This window comes from Eptatretus burgeri, chromosome 3 (assembly GCF_056783735.1).
Source record: "Eptatretus burgeri isolate ZD-2024b chromosome 3, Ebu_testis_v1, whole genome shotgun sequence".
Lineage (NCBI taxonomy): Eukaryota > Metazoa > Chordata > Myxini > Myxiniformes > Myxinidae > Eptatretus > Eptatretus burgeri.
In genome coordinates, this window is record NC_140963.1 from 120,898,194 (window position 1) to 120,920,203 (window position 22,010).

The 22,010-nt window shown below is 44.0% G+C and overlaps 1 protein-coding gene across 5 annotated transcripts in view; it reads left to right on the forward strand.

Moving 5' to 3' along the window:
- Window positions 1–20,422, forward strand: part of LOC147030865 (uncharacterized) — a 27,770-nt gene extending 7,348 nt beyond the window's left edge. The window contains exons 2-8 of one of the 5 annotated variants that reach the window (XM_085875384.1): window positions 2,528–2,755; window positions 5,581–7,758; window positions 8,095–8,253; window positions 15,303–15,461; window positions 16,568–16,726; window positions 17,075–17,233; window positions 17,577–20,422. In XM_085875384.1, coding sequence (XP_085731510.1) covers window positions 7,707–7,758; window positions 8,095–8,253; window positions 15,303–15,461; window positions 16,568–16,726; window positions 17,075–17,233; window positions 17,577–17,740 — 852 coding nt within the window. In that variant the 5' untranslated portion in view covers window positions 2,528–2,755; window positions 5,581–7,706 and the 3' untranslated portion in view covers window positions 17,741–20,422. Of the gene's footprint in view, window positions 1–1,415; window positions 2,756–5,580; window positions 7,759–8,094; window positions 8,254–15,302; window positions 15,462–16,567; window positions 16,727–17,074; window positions 17,234–17,576 lie in introns of those variants that run through there. The other 4 variants (XM_085875383.1, XM_085875380.1, XM_085875381.1 and 1 more) reach the window with 4 other exon arrangements.
- Window positions 20,423–22,010: the final 1,588 nt, after the last annotated feature.

Sequence of the window (22,010 nt, forward strand, 5' to 3'; positions counted from 1 at the left end):
TCAGGCGAGAAGGACGGCGGTCGGCGACGAGGTCATGGTGGGAGATCGCTCGTCGCGGGACCTAAGCCAGCCAGCCATTCTCCCTCCCCCAGAGCATCAACAATCCCCCCTTTTTCCCCCGCGCTGAGATAGTGCAACCAAGGGGGCCCCGTTCCCACCCCACTCCAAACGTTGTGCCAACGAAACCCGCGAAGGAGCACGGAGTTGGGGCACAGCCACGCGGCCACGTCTGCGGCTCGTCCGCCAACGCACCACGAGGACGCGGGTCTTACCCACCCGGTCTCACGGACCTGGCCGCTCCTTCAGGTCCCGCGCACATATTGGCCTACAGTCCCGTCTGCCCCCTTGTCTATGAGGGTGGCTTCTTTCCTTTGCTTTTGAGTAAATGTTGGTTGCCGCTGTGTCTTGTAAAGTAGAACTGTGTAAATGTTGCTGTGTGTACGCGTATTCGGTTGTAACTCTGCGTCGTTGTTTCTTTTGTTTTCCTAATGTAGGTGCATTCTGACTGTTTGGCTGTATATGTTTGCTTTCCGTGTGTCGCGTAATAAATGTGCATTGTGTGAACTGTTTTCCCGTTTCGCTTCATCTTTTCTTTATTGACCCTCCATCCTGCTTCACGTAAAAGGGTTCGTAGTGGGCTAAAAATGCCCGATAATTAATCGGAACCATCGAGGCCGACGATAACACCGCTCGGTTATCCCGATAGCACGGAACGGACCGCTTAAGCGGTTCATGTCCGGAGTCGGCCTGTGGTGAGGTACGATCACCCGGTCGACCATCTGCACAGGTACTTAGGTAGATCGAATTTGGCGAGCAACCTGATCCTGCGCGGGTGGGCAATTGGCACGGTCGTGGTGGGGTTAAACCCCCACCCGTGACTAGCTCCCGGCGTTGTTCCGAGAGGGTCACGACAGAATTGTCCGTTCCGGTGGGCGAGGCGGCCGCCATTCGAGTCGAGCGGCCGATCGCACAACGGCGGGCGCGAATTCGCAACAATACTAATAAAAGGCAATGTGTGTATGTCAGTGTGTCTCCTCCATAACTCCAAAACTATAAAACCAAGCATCCTGAAACCTTACATGCATACTAAGAAAACTCCAAGGAATTACAAGAGTGAAAATTGCATGATTGGGTTAATTAAAACACCCCTTTTGAAGATAATTTACGGCCTTATTTAATTATATCCTTCATTTGGCAATCCTCGGCCACCTCGCTGTCTGGGGTCTGAAGGTGTTTCCTGGGTAACCACGCTGGGGGTCTGAAGCCACCATGTGTTTTTGACCTGCTCAACCTTAACTTGACATGGAACAAGCCTCAACTTTGAACAAGTTGTTTATCATCGCTACGAATCGCTGGGTACATTGCAAAGCTTATTAATGCCTGGGTACATCAGCGTTCGTTGTATTTTATTTCATTTCCACATATGTGTTTGCCAACGAGTTTCTTTGAAACTAAAAATAATTACAAAATTTAAGCTCCAGAATCGAACTTACAAGCACTTACGACTCCGAGAAAAGTGTTCATTTGTCCAATTCGGACATATGTGACATTTTGAGCGTCTCCGGGAGGTGTATGCTTAATATGACGGGTCAGTGATTGCCATTTGCGTGCCAAGGAAGCCGTTTCATTTTGACCGTTTAGTTGAAGTGCTTGCTTGAATGCTTAAGCCACATGGCGAGCACTCTCCAAGCTGCTTGGTTGTTCGTTTCAGGAAAAAGTACGTGTTTTCAATCTCACATCGATTTGATCAAGTCCCAATTAAAATCAAGTTTACCTCCCTGTCTTTGCTTGCCATGACAATCGCTGCCATTGACCATTGCCACTCGTACGCCACGGGAACTAAATGGCGCCCTTTCCCCATCGGCCATGCCTACGCAGCAACGTGTCTTGTCATTGGTTTGGTAAATAAATGGCCATAACTTGGGAAGCACTTGTCCGATATGTTCTCCTGCATGAGGCATTGCGTGGTGAGGGTACGTGGTCTACCGAGTGCCTTTCTCGTCATGATTGTTATTATGTTCTTTTCATTGTGTTCATCTGTTATGTTATGATTATCAGTTGTTTTTATCTTGTAAATCATTTATAGCTGCGATGTTTTTGTGAGCTTTATTGCTTTATAACGATATAATATAGTCTTATCAGCTTTATAGCTGCGGTGTTTTGGGGGGTTTTTTTCATCATCAAACCATTCATTTTCATCGTTATTATTTATCTTTAAAACATTGTCTTGCTTCATTTCCAATTTAACATAGCATTTATCCATGTTTCGGCAACTGCTTTTAAACAGAATCTTCGCCATATCAAACATGTTTGAACCAGCCTGCCAATATGCATAATCAATCAATTCCTGGTAACTCCAAAAGAGGCAAGAACTTTGATGGAATACTTGCTCCATTACATTATGATTCTTCCAATTATTCTTATTTTTGTGCACTGCCTTCAATAGCTATGTTCGGTATATACATAGCACAATGAGTGTATGCAACGAGATTTGTGTACAGATAGTGTTTCTATTTTTTTTTAACAGCCCAAAAGAGGCAAAAGATCAACGTGTAAAGAATCATTGGTTCTTGGCTCAATGGGTGTGCTTCGCATGAGATGAATAAATAGCTGACATTTCCACTTGTAGCCATTCTCAACACTGTCAGTATTGAAGTCTTCAACGATCTTGAGAAGTTACAGACGATGCAGATCTCACTTCAAACTCTTCTGCTTCTTTTAGTGGCTTTTGTGCCAGCCACAGTCTACAGCACAAGTGAGTTTTGCTTATTAATTATCCCGTTTTGTATTCTGTTAGTTCCACCATCGATAATAGAAATTGAAGAAGCATTAAAGCCCAGTGATATTTAATAACTGTTATCATGTGAGCTGATGATGTATTTTGTGATGTAATTTATTCTGCTCGGGCTGGCATGGCTGGCCAAGACTCCAGAGGAATGCGCAATCGCCTCTGAGCTGCCGAGCCTGGGTTCGAATCTCGACCCAGCGATAAACTGACGTCCCAGTGTTTCGCAGGCAGGGTGATGCACAGCTTACATCCGAAGGACTCTTCTTCCAGCATTGGTCATTGGTGGACATGAAAGATCGATCCTTCGATGCCCATCCTGAAGAGTAGGCGAGCTATCACCAGCACCCTGAACAAATTACAAATTCCTGCTGTATAACCAGCCACACTCTCAACAATGATGCAACGAGCATGCAAAATGAATGAATGAATTTATTCTGCTTGGATATGCTGTGCTTGTCAAAAGCCCTATCACTGAACATTGTCGCCCGTCATGATCGGTCAACGAAGGACATGTTTCAAAACTTACAAAAGTACCGCTAGGCAAGTTTTTCAACCACAACTTCTGTTATTACCTTCTATGGTACCAAGTCAGAGGAGGCTTTGTGACAAAATCATGCCATGAGACGTCTTCATGTTCAGATTACCATGAGAAATATGGAGGGCATTGTATGAACGATATACTCACAGTGTTGTCCAAGACATGCCAAAAATGTATAACAAGGTTAATATGTGAGTTAATAATACATTTTTATTTTCTCACCAATCTGAGAATCTTATGTTTTGAAAAATGAAAACACAATTTGTCATGCGTTCTATGGACGACTCATGTGAGCATCTCATTCGTATAACTTCTTGAACGCCCTATATATTTGACGGTGGTGAAAAATTACCCATTTAACATGTTTGTGTTTTACAGTGATCCTCTTATTTATTCACAATAGCCATCGTCGTCGTTGGTTGCCCATTCGTTGTCCAAGATAGCCATTTCATGCGTAGGTTTTTATTCATTAATTGTGCGTCTGCGAATGGGCTGAACAGCAACATCCTCCATCTGCATGGCTTTCTGCACTCAGGACATGGAAAAACTGGCTGATTTGGCTGAGCTTGATTGCTCTTTCGAGCTTGCTTTTTCTCCTGAGCTTTCTGGATTCTTTATTCATAATAAGTGATGTCTCTTCTTCTCCTCCTTCTTCTTTTTCAATGTTCTCTCCAGGCAGTTCTGTCTGAAGCTTGGCTCTCCCAGTCCATGGTTGGCCCTGCCACATTTCCAAACGTTTGCCTTCAGGGAATCTGTGAATCTTAGCCTTGGCCTCTCTTTTGGTAACTTGCGATGACCAAATTTAAGCTGAGAGTACATGATTGCCTTGGGAATTTTATCAGTCATACTTTATGCATGTCCACTCCATCTGATCTCAGCCTTGATGATGGATGCTTCGATTCCAGTCAAAGCGGCTCTATTCAGCACCTCAATAAAGGGCACTTTATTCTGCCACTTGATGCACATGATGCTCCGAATGTATTTGCTGTGGAACCGGTCCATCTGCTTTATATGTCTGGAATAAGTTGTCCATGTCTCATACACATGCAGGAGGGTAGGTATGACCACAGTTTTGTGGACTGCAAGTTTGGTTGAGAGTTTGAAACCTCTCTGTCACACGATCTAAGGCTCATAGCGGAGCTGCCACACACATCTCACACACATGGACATACTGATGAATGCATGAGACATAACACAGAACTGTTAGATGAGACAAACACAGCCACTGAGCTTAGGAGAAGTGCCGTCACTTCCCGGGGCACTCTGGCTCCCGGCGACCACAACAATGGCATTTCCTAAGGAGGAATTTCCTCCTCCCCATGGATGCAAACCTATGGAGATTGTCTGTGCCCTTAACCTTCTAATTGCTAAACGTCGAACAAGTAAGCAGTACGTACCATTTTTAAAGTCTTTGTTACGACTCTACTGGTGTTTGAACCACTGACCTCCAAGATTTGGAACAGAGGCTCGAACCATTACGCCACCAAGTCTCCCTTTTGACTTTCTTGAACTTAATTTCTTAGACCATGTCAAGAATTGAACTTGTACCCAGATTGTTAACCAAAACCTTTTTCGTGTTAAGGAGAACAGGGTTGGCCAGTACAGGGCACTCCACATGTTATCGACCATGTTTTGCAGAACGCGTAGCAGGAATAAATAGTCGAGTTCCCACAATAGGGTCCCGTCACCGTTTTTCCGGGACCAAGGTTTGAAGGTTGATTTTAGTCAATTTGAGGGTGCTGATTAAAATGAGCTGTGGTGAACCTCGTGAAAATGTGGGCTAACTCGGCCAGATGCGACAATTCAAAATGGCCACCATGCTACTTCCAGTATATCAAAAATTGCATATCTTTCGTTCTACATGTCCGATTTTTCTGATTTTTGGGTCAAAATATATATTTTGAAGATCAAGGATGTCATATATTACCATTCCAGATTGCTATATTTAAGGGTTAAGTCACAAAATATGAAATATAACTTTTCGGGGGCCAAATCCAAGATTGTCGTTGAGTAAGATCTGGAAAATAGTAAAAAATCAATTTTCTTCTCATAATATTATTGGCAGTGAATCTTTTCATGCAAGTAAATGTTTGTTTATATGTGGGAGTGCACAACAAATTGAGACAAGAAGAAAAGGACGCAATCATTGTCTATTTTCAGAACATGATGTGTACATAATATCAATTTCTCAACTTTTACACTATTCAGGTAGGTTATATCATTCTTTTGTATGTCCCTCCTGTACTTTATCTAGAACAGTAATATGATGAAAGAATATCAACATTCCTTCATTTTGTCTGAAGAGCAACATTGTTTCAATGGAAAAATGAAATAAAACATGAATTATCTGAATTCCCGGCAATTGACGCTTTCCCGGTAAGTATTCTTGCAATTTGCATTGACCAAAGTTTGATGTACTGTCCAAACTGTCTTTTATCTAAGACAGTCATAATAAAATAATATTAACATCTCTTATATTTTGACTGTGGCAATGTTTTTACAGTTGTAAATTAAATGAAATCTCCATTGAAACACATACATGTAATCCTTCAGTCACTATCTGAGTCGCTGGCTCCAGAGTCACAAACTTCATCATTACTTTCAGCCTCATCATCGTGCAACAATGTCTGTTCTTGTTCAACCAAGTCATGTAAACTTCTTGGGAGTGCATCATGGGTATACCTCACTGACACACATCTACCGTCTTTAATTGTCCATCCATGGTTGGTGGGATTTGGGGGTGCATCCGGCTTGTCATAATTTAGTTGAATGTAAACTTGGTAGTTACTTCGCGTCACATGCAGATTCTGAGAATCTGGATCTGGTGGGATGCGGGACGTGGACTTGTTTTTCATCTGACCCCACTTCCGTGCTCTGGCTTCACCTAACGTTTTACTGATTGTGTCATTATAGATGTGTCTAATAGTGAATGTGGCCATTTGCTGAAGCACCTCTTGTGTCACTGGAAGTGTTTTGCCAACATCTTTCAAAAAATTGCGTGCCTCCTGAGTTCCTGTTCCTTTTTCATAAACTGTGTTTTTCCCATGTCCATAGAAGCCAGATGTTGTATCAGATCCACTATGGATGTGTAATGGGATTATTATTTCAGTGACATCATCAGAGCAAAGGTCTCTGCAGCTGATGATTTTGTCTTTCTGTTTGATAGCAAGGTTGCCCTCCAGTTGATGTGCAACATATGCAGAAAGAATCACTACATTTGTGTCCTCGGCATCAATCACGACTGTCTCCATTTTTCCTGCTTTTCGGATTTGAAAATCGATGAAGAACAGCATTGTGTCCGCCTCAATGTGACTACATTCAAATTCTTCCATCCTTTCTCGGGAGGGGATGTTCCAACAATTTTGCCTGATGGAGGACACAAAGTCAATTTCTCTATGATTCTTTACAAGCATGGTGAACTCATCCTTTAGAAACTTTTGCAGCCTTTGCTTGTTTCCCTGATTGCTGAACAGCACCTGGAAGTTCTTTGTGGCAGGAAACCTATCTGATGTTTTCATGTACACATTTCTGGACCCATCTCTATATGCTGTCGTGGATTTACGATGCTCATGCTCACTGTCTTTGATGGAATTTTCCACACCATAGGCATAATTTACAAAAACAATCTGGCATGCAAGCCAGATATGTAGAACCAAAGATATGCAATTTTTGATATACTGGAAGTGGCATGGCGGCCATTTTGAATTTTCGCATCTGGCCGAGTTCGCCCACATTTTCACGAGGTTCACCCCAGCTCATTTTAATCAGCACCCTCAAATTGACTAAAATCAACCTTCAAACCTTGGTCCCGGAAAAACGGTCACGGGACCCGATTGTGGGAACTCGACTAAAAAGTCCCCTTAACATATCTTTACTTTTAGTGAATGAGTAAACACCGTAAATACCATTGGCCGATGGATAAAGTACAGCACGGGTGGAGCTCAGTTACATTAGTATTCCAGGGGCAGAAGAGTCTTTGTTAAGTCCACTAATGTATCGAGGTTATGACGGATAGAATAAACGTTAAAAACACCCAAAAAGAATGCTCTACAAATAACCTCAATGACTCAATCATCTTACCCATGACCGCAGCGGTCGTCAAGAACTCTCATAAGTTGACCGTAGATGTTAACAACTAGGAATGTGAGTGCAACCGTTCCTCTGACAGTTTGAATAAGACTACCATGGTAATTATAGAACAAAGGAACAGCACAACGACAAAATTGATTGCTTCCTATATTTTTCTCCAACTTCCTCTCTCTCCCCACTTCAGTATTGTGGGGAAATGAATGGTGCGGTGAATGCCCGCATCCCTCTTGCCTTGAATGCCACATTAACTGCAAGCCTTGCTGGTGTGACAATGATTGCCCTGGCAAAGAGATGTGTTGCAATACCAAGGATGACAAGAGGATCTGTGTAGTTCCAAAACATGGTGAGGACGTTCAAGATGAATAGCAAAGTTGACTTGAAGCGGAAAACGAAATGGAATGATGATGATTGGAAGGGGGTGTGGATGAAACGCACAAAGTGATTTGGAGTTGGAAGATTGTTCCTGAATAGTGAATTATTACAGCACCTCCTTAAACCTTTTGTTGCAAAACCGACATTAAAAAATGTTGCTTGGAAAGGTTGAACTCGGTGTCATTATCTTTGTTTGTTTGTTTTTTTCAGTCATACTTGAGCCGTGGGTGTACGAGCACGATCAGAAGAGGACTGAGACACAGTCTTGTTGAAATGTAATTGTTCCTTGTTTTGTCCCCCACTGCAGATCCGTGTTGCGATGAGAAGTGCGGTGAATGCCCGGATCCCTCTTGCCTCGAATGTCATCCCAACTCCAAGACTTGCAAGTGTGACTGTGACTGCTGTGATAAAGAGAAATGTTGCTGCACCAAAGATAACAAGAGGATCTGTGTAGAACCCAAACACGGTGAGTGGTGCAATGTCAATATTTAGACAAAAGACTTGAATCAACAGAATGAAATCAAATTAGTTTTCTCAGAAACAGAGAATTTTGTTGCAAGGTGAAACTCACAAAGTGGTTGGAAATGCGAAGATAATAATGGTCTCGTGTCCTGAAATTCTTACATGAAATTAGTGCAGACAACTCGGTTGCCGGGGTTTTTTACCGTAAAATGGACAACGGATTCCAACGTATAGACAGACATCCGTGCCTTATCTACGAGCCACGAGAAGACAAATTCCAAAACCGACGAGAGTTTGTAACCAATGCCCCATGTTATCAAACCGTGTCTCTTTTCTTACCAACCCGACAATAACACTCTTCCAGGGTAGTACGAATAGACTTTACAACTCTGCAACCTGCACAACTTTTCAATGGTGTCGACCTGGTATTGTTACCCTCACCGAAGGAGAAGGTATTGCATTTGGGTCCGTTTGTTTGTTTGTTTGTCCATACAGAACTTTCATGTTTTTCTCCACAACCGCTTGTCGGATTGAGACCAAATTTTCACCATCGGTGCGACTATTCATGTCGAATGTTAAAATAATTATGACGTCATAGGTCACGTGGTGTGCAGCCATATTGGAAAAAACGGAAAAAACTTTGAACTTCAATCTCTGAAACCACACCAAGGAAAAAAATTGAAACTTGGCATGCAACAAGTACTACTCATGGGGAATGAGTGTGATTTTTTTAATGACATCGGTGCCTTCGTTATGACATCATAATTGCATATGTACAACGCGACATCCGATCAGTATGAAAATTTTTGAGGGTCACCTCAGGATAAAATGTCCCCGAAATTTGTTTCATGATGTCACCATTCACGTGATTCGGCAGCCATATTTTTTCATTTTTTCCTTAAACCTTCAAAAACCTTCGCTTAAATGGCTGATCCAGTCATCACTGCAGGCATTTATACAGTGGCAGTTCTAATTATTTCTCTTATTAATAATGTAGCACACCAGTACACAAACGCCACACAAAATACACAACACAAAACAAGTCCTGGTGAGGGTCTGCAATCTGCTTACTCTTTTTCTTGTTGTTGTTTTCTTCCAATATGGTACCCTCTAAAGTGATTGCACAATCGCGCAATGTATCTCAGCACCTGCACATAACATTTTACAGTCATACTGCCGGTTATTTCACTTAAATGTTATTGTGTTGTTCAAACACTTCCTTATTTGTGTCTTTTATTCAAAAGCCGACTTTAAACAAACCTTGCTTGAAAGAGATCCCACCAGTTTCGTCATCTGGTTTTTCTGCCAAATCTCATCCTGGGGCATTTGGCATGAAAGGGGAGAGCTTGAGGAACACTTCAGTGTAGTCTTATCGTGGTGTGTTTTAATGTTGGTCGATGCGCATTCAGAGACAGAAAATGATAATTCAGACTCAAAACACTGAAGAAATTGCTGTAGTGTTAGCTCAAAATGGTCCAAAAGACCTCATTGTGATCCAATCAGAAGGATTAGCCAAGCAATAAATGTAGTTGCAATTGTGACCATACATTTACTTTACATAAGTTCAGCCACTTAAGGTAGATGTGTACAGAATAAATAACCAAGGCAGTACATTGACAAAAAAACTGATTAATTTAATTCCTGCACACGCATTTACAAAATCCCAATTTTCATTCTTCATCCAAAGTTACATAGCTCAGTGAAGGTAGCGTTTTACAACCAGCATTAATTGTATATGGTTACACAGGTCGGCACACACTATAAACTGTTCCCTCCAATAAAATAATTAATCAACCACAAAGAGAATAATCCCCTTCACCACAAATACTTAATCATATGTATGTATGTATGTATGTATATATATATATATATATATATATATATATATATATATATATATATATATATATATATATATATATATATATATATATATATATATATATATATAAACACACACACACACACACACACACACACACACACACACACACACACACACACACACACACACACACACACACACACACAGTATATGCCTGGTGTTGACGCAGTGGTTAGGGCAGCGGCTTGGGATCCAAAAGGTCCTGAGTTCAAGCCCCGTTGGGCCACTGAATTAATACACCAGGGGGTTGACTCAGCCTGTCATCCTTCCGAGGTCAGCGAAATGAGTACCAGTATACTGGGCCGGTGTATACCCCAGTGAGAATAGGTGTACCATATCCCTCTGTCGTAAGAGGTGACCAGGGTTGCGTCAGGAAGGGCATCCGGCGTAAAACATGTGCCAAATCACTATGCGGATCATACGGATGATCCGCTGTGGCGACCCCTAACGGGAGCAGCCGAAAGAAGAAGAAGAAGATATATATACACAGTATGAACTAAATTGTGAACCGTGGTGTGATTCGGACCGTGCATTTGTCTGTCTCCCATTAATGGCAGCCGCTTCCCGTGCTGCATTTCAAAAGCTGCTGATTGGTTATTTCATTTTCATTTCAATTTTCTTGATGCAATGTACTGTCACTTTATTGTCTCTTCCAGTAATCTTTAAAATCAATCTGAACATCTGGATTAAAGTATATTTAATACACATCTTCATTGAGTCAAGCAATTTAAAATAGCTATATTTTGCCCTATTTTAAGACAAATCTGACCAATCTCACCTTCTCCCGATTTGCTTCTTCTTCTTCCTCTTAAATTCCTCCTCGTCTTCTTCCTCGATTTTTTTTTTTTTTTTACACTTCCATGACCTAATCTGTTGAACTCTGTCATATATTAATATTAACAACAACAAAATATATATATATATATATATATATATATATATATATATATATATATATATATATATATATACCCAACAACAACAACAACACGCTCACCTTCTCCCGATTCTGCTTCTTCTTCTTCCTCTTAACTTCCTCCTCGTCTTCTTCCTCGATTTTTTTTTTTTTTTTTTACACTTCCATGACCTCATCTGTTGAACTCTCTCATACATTATTTTTAACTCCAAAAACGATCTTATAATGCTTCATCTTCCTCTCTCACACATGTGGTACTCTTTACTGTTTCACAATGCACTACTCTTCTGCTATTTTAACAGACTGCTCTCATTTCGACCTTTTCTTCATTCCTTGCCTAAAAAATCCAACTATTACAGCGCTACTTCTCTCCATGCTCTGAATTCGCCTTCATTGCATCCATCAAGAATTGTGTTAAATCGCATCTCTGACCTAAAACTTTTAAAAACCACAGTTTGCAATGGATGCTCGCTTTCCATCAAACATTCTTTTTTTCCAACTTCAGTGCCAACTCACCCCCCTCACCCCCCTCACCCCTCACTCTCACTCTCAAAGCAACCATCCCACTCTTCTCCCTCCAAGCCTCCCTCTCACCTCTCTCAAAAATTCCCCCTCACCTTTCTCCCACCTTTCATCCCCCTCACTCTTCCTTCTCAAAGTTGCCCCCCTCTCATCCACCAACCTGCCTCCCTCCACTGCCCTCTCACCTCCATCTCTTCACTCCACCTCCTCAAATCCTCAACTGCCTTCTTCCTTGTCTCTTGTCCCCCCTCTCCTCCAGCACCACAGAGCCTTTTCTCCTCCTCATTCGGCCCCTTCCCCTCGCTGTTCTGCAATACCCCACACTCCTTCAGCAACCCTCCTTACCTGCCCCCCTCGTCCCTTGTCCTACCCTCCCCTCCCCCTCCACCTCCTGCACCCAAAGCCTCCTCCCCTTCCTCTTCATTAAAAGTGTGGACCTCAAATATCCGGGGCCTTCGCTCAAACCTTTCAGATCTTTCCATACAGGTTGCCACTGACAAACCAGACATTATCTGCCTAACAGAAACTTTCCTCTCCCAAGACGTGTCTGACTCCCAAGTATCTCTCCCTGGCTACTCCCTCTTACGGTATGACAGACCTGAGCCTCGTCCTGGTGGAGGTGTTGCTCTCTTCATCAAAGACTCTATTCCTCACTCTCCATGCACTGCTCTCACTCCCCCACACCCCCAGGAATACCTCTGGCTTTGGCTTCCCCTCCACTCCCACCTCATGTTTATATGTGTACTGTACCGTCCACCGAACAGTGATGACTCCATCTACACCTCACTATCCGAAAACATGGACCATCTTCTATCTTCTCATCCAAACTCTCTCTTCCTCTTATGTGGTGACTTCAATTGTCATCACGCCAGTTGGCTAGGTGTGGGTACCTCTCTCACCTGCCATGGCACCTCAGCAAAAGCTTTCTGCGACTCATTGGGACTGACTCAATCGGTCAACTTCCCGACCCGGATCTCAACTAATGGTACTCCATCTCTTCTGGATCTGATTTTGACAAATTTCCCTGACAATATCTGCTGCTCTTCCTTCGCTCCAATTGGTTCTTCTGACCACGTCCTTGTCAAAGTGGACATCTCTCTGGCTGTTATCAGAGAACCACCTCACCGCCGTCGAGTCTGGCATTTCACTCAAGCCGACTGGCAGGGTCTCCGAGCAGCCATCAAACTTACAGACTGGTCTCCTATCATTACTTTCTCAAACATCAACTCATCCTGGGAATTCTTTCAAAGAAACTTGCTCTCCCTCATGCACAGATTTATCCCCTCTCGTGTTCAGTTGTCTTACCCTTCCTCCCGCCCTTGGTTTACTGAAGCTTGTGGCGAGGCAGTTGTCCTGAAACAACTTGCCTTTGCCTCATGGAAAGCAAACCCAACTGAGGGCAATCTCAGTTCTTTCCACAAAGCTCGGAACAAGTGTGTATCTACCCTTAGGAGAGCCAGAAAACAACATCTTTCTCATCTCAAGTCTGAACTCTCAAACCTCTCTCCCTCCTCAAAATCCTGGTGGCGTTTAATCAAATCTGTTTCTGGTGTATGTTCCCCCTCCATCCCCTCCCTTACCTCAAATGGCCGCACTGCTGATTCCACACGTGATAAAGCTGAATGTCTAAACTCGGTGTTTGCAGCTAAATCTTGTGTCCTAAACCCATCACTTTCTCTACCCACTTTACCCAGTCGCACCCAACTGTCCCTGGACTCTGTATGCTTTTCTCCTGACAAGGTGGAGAGCTTGCTTTCAAACCTCGAGTCAGATTCTGCAACCGGTCCAGACGGCATCAGCCCACGTGTCCTCAAAGCCTGCTCTTCTGCTCTTGCTCACCCTCTCTCTGTTCTATTCACCCTCTCATTTGCCCAAGGTCATCTGCCATCTGCTTGGAAATCTGCTAACATCACTGCCCTGCATAAAAAAGGTGCAAAAACAGATCCCTACAACTACAGACCAATCAGCCTTCTCCCAATCATCAGCAAGGTGATGGAATCCATCATCGCCTCAGATATGAAATCCTTCCTCTTCTCCAATGGCTTGATTTCCAATCATCAATTTGGTTTCAGACCAGGTCACTCTACCCTGGATATGCTGCTTCTGCTCTCCCATCAATGGATGGAGGTCCTCAATGCCAGACAGGAAATCCGAGCCGTATCCCTGGACATATCACGTGCTTTTGACACAGTCTGGCACCCTGCCTTACTCACCAAACTCTCTTCCCATGGTATTCAAGGCCATCTCCACTCATGGCTCGCAGACTTCCTCTCCTGTCGCAGTCAACGTGTGGCCCTAAATGGAGTTCTTTCATCCCCTCTTCCTGTGCAGGCTGGAGTTCCTCAAGGTAGCGTTCTGGGCCCTGTTCTTTTTCTGGTTTTCATCAATGATCTCTCGGACTCTCTGGAAAATCCTCTATTTCTCTTTGCCGATGACTCCACCCTCTGCCGTACCATCTGTCATCCCTCAGACCGGCAAGCAGCAGCTTCTTCACTCACTGCAGATCTGGATAAAATCACAAACTGGTCCAACACGTGGAACATGTCTTTCAATCCGGACAAATCTCACACTCTCACTATGTCTCTTCGAAAGGACCGTTTACAAAACCCCCCCATCCACTTTCTCAACAATCCTCTGGAAGAAGTCTTTTCTTTCAAGCTTCTAGGTCTCACTATCTGCCATGACCTTTCCTGGGAAAGTCACATTTCCAACCTCGCCTCAAAAGCCAGTTGCCGACTGGGAATCCTCCGTCATGCTAAGTCCTTCCTCGGCCCTCTTGAGCTCCTGACCACTTACAAAGCTTTTGTCCGTAGCCTGATGGAGTACTGCTCTCCCCTCTGGGCTGGTGCTCCTGCCTCCCACCTTTCTCGGCTTCACGCTGTCGAAACCAGGGCATTTAAGATCATCGGCATCTCCCGCAATGAAGCTGAGTCTTTGGGCCTCTCACTCAATCACCGCAGGTTGGTCGGTGGTCTTTCTGTCTTCTACCGACTCCTCTCCAGCCTTGCCCCCCTGCTCTCTCTGCGATTTGTCCCCACCACATTTCCACAGGGCGCTCAAGGTCCGCCAACAACCCCCTTCTGGTAAAACTACCAAAATCACGAATCACTGCTCATCTTCACTCTTTCATTCCTCTTTTTTCCCGCCTTTGGAATAAACTTCCTCACTCTATTCTTTCCCATTCTTCCCTCCAGGCTTTCAAAACAGCTGTTCACCACCACCTCTTATCTTCCCCCATCCAAATCCTCGATCTTTTCTACCCCCGATAATCCACCCAAGCCCACTTCCTTCATTTCTCCTGCTTTGACTTTGACTGGTGACTGTTGTGGAAAAGAGAAATGTTGTTGCACCAAGGATGACAAGAGGATCTGTGTTGCACCAAAAGATGGTGAGGGAGTGCAATGCTCATTTGGTTGATGATTTAGAGTAAAGATCTGATCTAATTTTCATTACATCTAACAAATTAAGGGAGCATGGAAGGTACAATCTATACAAAGTGATTTGGAGTGGGTGCGAAGATTGTTCCCGAATAGTGAGTTGTTACAGCACTTCGTTAGATCTTCTGTTGAGACCCACATTAAAAGTAAATGTTGCTTGAAAGGTTTTGCAACAATTTCAACATGCAATTTTAGGTTAATGGGGATGTGATGTGATTGGGAAACGTGATGAAGACCGAGACATATTGTTATCGAAACTGCATTCTTCATTGCTTTGTTATTCCCCAACGTAGAACATTGTTGCGATGAGAAGTGCGGAGAATGCCCCGATCCCTCTTGCCTCGAATGCGATCACCACTCCAAGACTTGCAAGTGTGACTGTGACTGTTGTGGAAAAGAGAAATGTTGCTGCACCAAGGATGACAAGAGGATCTGTGTCGCACCAAAAGATGGTGAGGGTGTTTAAAATAAATACAACAAATATGTACATGTAAGAGGAAATCAAATCATGATGACAACACCAACCAAAGGGAGGATGGAACGTGGAAAACTGCAACATGATTGGAGGAAAAAGATTGTTCTTGCTTCCAGCACCTCGTTGAAATTTATGTTGAGATGAGCACTTCAAAAATGTTGCTTGTTCGGGTTGGCAACAGTTTCCTTATATAATTCTTCACTCAAAGAGAGTGGGGGAGGGGTGATGTGTGGGAGGAGTAAACAGAACCTGATGAGGACATAGACATACGAGGGGGGGCGAGAACACACCAACAGTATGGTTGAGGGGCAAAATACAGGAAGACTTGAGAAATAAGGGATATGGGGAAGAATGAGGGGAAAGGAAGGACATTGGGGGTGAGCAAACAGGATGGATACAGCTGCAAATTTTCAATTACAGAAGTGGAACGAGAGAACTGGAAACTCGGAAAAAGGTGGCAGGGGAGGCGGCGTACTTAATGAGGGTAGAATATATGGTTTGGATGGGGGGTGACCTGAGATGGCAGTGAACAGCTGTCTTTAAGACCTTGAGGGAAGAATGAGATGGAAGAGGATGGCGAAGTTGGTTCCACAGGTGGGGAAAAAGAGCAACAAATGAGTGGAAGTGCACAGTGATCCTGGATTTAGGTAGTTTCAACAGAAGAGGGTTGATGGTGGACTGTGTGTAACTGCAGAAACATAGGAGTGTGGGAGGGGGTGGAGAGACAGAGCATGGAAAGGGCAGAAGATGCGAGACCAGAAAGATGGCGGTATAAGACAGAGAGAACACCGACCTGTGCGTGATGAAAAAGTGATCGGCCCATCGACTCAGCTTCATTACACGCGATTCCAATGATGTTAAAGGCCTTGATCACCATGGTATTAATCTGAGCAAGGGGTGAGGGAGGTGCCTCACCCCAGAGGGGTGAGCAGTACTCCATAAAGCTGCAGAATAAGGCCTTGTCGGTCGATAAAATTTCAGCTTTGACAAGGAAAGATTTTGAATGAGACGCACCCCACACCCCTGATGATACTTAAGTGTCCTTTTGTTTCCCCCTCATCCCCCTCCCCCTCCCCACTGTAGAACATTGTTGCGATGAGAAGTGCGGTGAATGCCCGGATCCTTCTTGCCTCGAATGTGATCACCACTCCAAGACTTGCAAGTGTGACTGTGACTGCTGTGGAAAAGAGAAATGTTGCTGCACCAAGGATAACAAGAGGATCTGTGTTGCACCAAAAGATGGTGAGGGAATGCAATGCTAATTATATCGATGATTTAGAGCAAATATTTAAATCTAATTTTGATTACAACTCAAAAAGTAAGGGTACATGGAAGGTACAACCTTCAAAGCGATTGGAGTGGGTGGGAAGATTGTTCTCGAACAGTGAGTGAGTTGTTGCAGCACTTCCTTGGAACTTCTGTTGAGATCTACATTCAAATTAAATATTGCTTGGAAGGGTTTGCAACAATTTCAACATGTAATTTCAAGTTGATGGGGATGTGATGCGATTGGGAAACGTGACGAAGACTGAGACGTATTTCCATCGTAAATGAATTGTTCATTGCTTTTTTTTTTATACCCCACTGTAGAACATTGTTGCGATGAGAAGTGCGGTGAATGCCCGGATCCTTCTTGCCTCAAATGTGATCACCACTCCAAGACTTGCAAGTGTGACTGTGACTGCTGTGGAAAAGAGAAATGTTGCTGCACCAAGGATGACAAGAGGATCTGTGTAGCACCAAAAGATGGTGAGGGAATGCAATGCTAATTTTATCGATGATTTAGAGCAAATATATAATCTTATTTTGATGATAACTTCGAGTGGTAAGGGAACATGGATGGTACCACCTACAAAGTGACTGGAGTTGGTGGGAAGATTGTTCCCAAAGAAAGAGTTGTTACATCAATTCCTTTGACCTTTTGTTGAGATCTACGTTAAAAAAAAAAAATATTGCTTCGAAGGGTTTGCAACAATTTCAACATGTAATTTTAAGTTGATGGGGATGTGATACGTGATTGGGAAATGTGACTAAGACTGAGATATTATTATCGGAACTGCATTCTTCATTGCGTTTTTATACCTCACCGTAGAACATTGTTGCGATGAGAAGTGCGGTGAATGCCCGGATCCCTCTTGCCTCGAATGTGATCACCACTCCAAGACTTGCAAGTGTGACTGTGACTGCTGTGGAAAAGAGAAATGTTGTTGCACCAAGAATGACAAGAGGATCTGTGTCGAACCCAAATATTATTGAGTGGATTGGCTCCTCACCTTGTCTGTGATCAATACGAGATGTTTCCGAGACATTGAGTAAGCATGATGAAGACTCAAAGTGAAATTGATTCATGATTGGAACTATGACTAATCTTATAACACAATGATATTATTTCTTGCAGTTAAAATAGAGATGATGAAGCATTAATTACATGTGGCATCTTTTCGCTTTTGCATCAGGTGAATTTCAATAGCTTTCATGATGATGATTTTTCAAATATTATTTATTATGTTTAACTTATGAAAGAGTTTCATTGTCAGGAAAGAAAAAATGTTATTTCTTTCCTTTGAAATTGCTTTCTTTGTTGGAGTTCAAGTAAAATATGACATTACACTGCCGATTGTGGATCCTTCAATGGCATAAAAAAGGCGATCTCTGCTGAGATAATCGGGAAATTCAATGAAATTAATGGAAAGAAGTGAAATGAAAAGGTTAAGTCATGACATTTTGTAATTCTCAGTCTTTAAAAAAAAAAGAAATATATGTTAAATTAACTTGGTTTGGAAGAGACTTTCAAAATAGACATTAACTGAACTATACTGTCGGACCCCGCTATTCACGGGGGATACGTTCCTGAAAAATGCTGCGAAGGATCTGTGTTGTCCACAAATGTCAGGACATTGTTTAAAAATATATATATATATATATATTTATTATTATTATTATTTTAAATGGTTTACGCTCATGGAAGAGCGATTACACAGAACACATTAAGGCACAACATAACAAAAGGAACAGCAGAAGAAAAGGGGAAACAACAACAGCAGGGCAGAGGGAGAAAGTAGACGGAGATGGATAAACAAGGGATGGAGACCACGATGAGGGGTGAGGAAAACGCAAAGGGTGTACAATATGGATACATAAGCAAAATTGCGTTTGACCAGTTTGTGATTTTTGACAAGGTCTGAGGATAGGGAAGAGGCTACTGCCTGTCTGTCAGAAGGATGAGGGATGTCACGGCAGAGAGTGGAGTCATCAGCAAATCGAGAAAGTGGATTTTCCAGAGAGTCGGAGAGATCATTGATGAAAACCAGAAAAAGAACAGGGCCCAGAACGCTGCCTTGAGCAACTCCAGCCTGGACAGGAAGAGGGGATGAGAGAACTCCATTTAGGGCCACACGTTGGCTGCGACAGGAGACGAAGTCTGCGAGTCATCAGTGGAGATGGCATTGGATACCATAGGAATAGAGTTTGGTGAGCAGGGCAGGGGGCCAGACCATGACAAAAGCATGTGATATGTCTCGGGATACGGCTCGGATTTCCTGTCTGGCATTGAGGACCTCCATCCATTGTTGGGAGAGCAGAAGCAGCATATCCAGGTTAGAGTGACCTGGTCTGAAACCAAATTGCCATTGGAGAAGAGGAAGGATTTAATGTCTGAAGCGATGATGGATTCCATAACCTTGCTGATGATTGGGAGAAGGCTGATTGGTCTGTAGTTGCAGGGATCTGTTTTTGCACCTTTTTTATCCATCCATCCATCGATTGTGACCATACTCTGTGCAGAGCATTGGTGCTGCCGAAGCAGTCTCCTTGGCTATTGGACACAATCCTGGACGGGTCGCCACTTCGACACAGGATGCTCGAATGGCTCAATCATCCCAGCATGCTGGCACTCATTTTGCCGACCTCGGAAGGATGACAGGGAGAGCCAGCCCCACCTGGTTTTAATTCAACAGCTAGTGGGATTTGAACTCAGGATCCTTGGATCCCAAACCATTAAGCCAACACCATGCATACCTTTTTATGCAGAGCAGTAATGTTTGCTGATTTCAATGAAAATAAAATGAAAATAAAAACGCCCTGCTTCTGGTCGCTTCCCGCGCGTACTGGAAGAGGGGGGCGGAAGGGAGGGGCGAGGTGCCGTGAAGATAAAATGGCGCGCTGAACGCAAGGTCGCTCTCTGCTGGAGGTTGTGAGTTGTGTGGAGGAGAGGAGAGAGTGTCGTGTCGGAGTTGTGGGCAGTGTGTGGAGCCGCGGTAGGGAGCTGGAGAGAGAGAGGAGCGCAGCGGAGCCAAGGTGCGCGGCCTGCCGTATCGTGCCTTACCGTGGGTCGTTGGAGAGGGGACGTCGAGGGTCGCCCTTGCAAGTCACCACGTGGGTGAAGGTAGCCAGCCCGGTCTCTCGGAGCCTTTGCGGTCTACACGGCTCCGTGCCTATAAAGACCCCAAGAAGTCCAGTCTACCCCTCGTCTTTCCTGGAGTTTTCTCTGTTGCTTTTGAATGAAAGTTTTGGCGCCATGTCCGTAAGTAGAACTGTTAAGTGTGTACATAATAGATAGATGGTAGTAGATCTTTTGCATTGTTTTTGTTGGTTGTATACTTGCGTGCGTGTTCGGCCTTGCATAATTGAATACCTGCATGACTGCATCACTGTTTATGTGTGCTTTGTAAATAAATGTGCTTGTTCAAATGTTAACCCGTTCGTTGCGTCCTCTTCCCTTAATTGAGCTGCCGTTCTGCGTTCGGAATATCGTTGGTTTTTAAATAGCCGATAAAGTGATCGGGTCCAACGGGGATGCACGATAATACTCCGCTCGGTTATCCCAAAACAAAGTGAGCTGCTTAAGCAGCTCGTCTCCAAGAGGCCCCGTTGAGGTAGTCTCCCGGTAGTCTGCCCGCGCAATTAATTCGGTATATCAACAATTCAGCGATTGACCCTGTAGCACGGGTAGAGTGTTGATTAGGCTGTGGCGTGCACCCAAAACACACCCACAGCGGGATTCCGGCGTTTGATCCGGAAGGCTGCGACGAGATTGTCCGTTCGGTGGGCGAAGCGGCCGCTATTGGTAAAATGCGATCGTCCGCACGCCGGCGGGCGGGAATCCACAACAATATATATATATATATATATATATATATATATATATATATATATATATATATATATATATATATATATATATATATATATATATATATATTGTTACGGCTGTGGAAATTCGCAATACACCATAAAGGGTCCTAAGATCAGTTGTGACGCTAAGTTTATGTGCAGGTAGTTCCCCATTGTTGTTTAAAGGGATTTCGTGTGATTCACCAGGCTGCGACTCTTTGAGATAGCCGTTTTTCTTTTTCTATTGTTATTTTGAACAAACTTCCCCGCAAGCAACAAGCCGCGTTGAAAACCGTCGAACGAAAAAGGGAACTAAAAGAGTTTCCTTTTGGGCGCGCGGATTTTCTCCCGCCTATTTTTCCCGCGCTTAGTTTGAAGGAAAGGGGGAGGGCAGCTCGCTGCCGATTGGTGGATGAATAGCGTGAGGCGGTCGGGGTGAGGGAACGCACCTTTTCGGGAACCTTCTCGAAGGTAGGTGAAGCCGAAAACGGGGAGGAGCGAAGGGCGGAGCCCCGCACTATATAAAGCGGACCGCGCACGGGGCTCACTCTCTCTCTCTGTCGGGGTCGAGTACTCCTCTCTCTTGGTGGGCAGGGTCGAGCTCACTCTCACTCTTTCTGTCTGGGCCGTCGACGTCACTCTCTCTCTCTCTGTCCGGGTCGAGTGCTCCCCTCTCTTGGTGGCCAGGGTCGAGCTCGCTCTCAGCTCTCTCTGTCGGGGTCGAGTGCTCCTCTCACTTGGTGGCCAGGGTCGAGCTCGCTCTCTCTCTCTCTCTCTCTGGTCCGGAAGCCCTCTCTGCCTCTCCTTCTTCTCGGTACAGTGCTATCTCTCTCTCCCTCTCGTGGGCCGGCGAGCGGCCTGTTGGTGGAGACCCGGACGGGAGGCGCAGCAGTGCCGGCTGTCTGGTGGACCTGCGCATCCGGACGAGGGGGCGGAGAGGGTTCGCTGGCCGCGTGGGAGGCCGGAACCAGGCGTGACCATGCTGACGGTCATGGGAGAGAGAGACTGGACAACCACTTTAGGGAGGTCTTTTCTTTTGTTTGTGTGTGTGTGTTTGTGTGTGTGTGTGTGTGTGTGTGGCGCCGTGTCCGACAAGTAAACCTGTGTTAGTGCCTGTACATTGCCAATAATTACACTGAACAACAAATTTCAAAAATTTTTTTTTACTGGAGATGTGTAAAGTGATTAAGACTAATTTGGGTACGCTGATTTCAAAAATCATAACCGTTTTGCTGTATCATGTCAGGATTTTCAGGAACAGAAATATTCCCATTGCCTAGAAGTCAGGATTTCAATGAAATTTACATATGTCTTTAACATGTCTATTTCGTACAATTGTTGTTAACTTGTGTTATATTTCTTTCTTTCAGATAAAGATGAGTAGGCGTTCCTGTACCAATCATCCTGACAACTT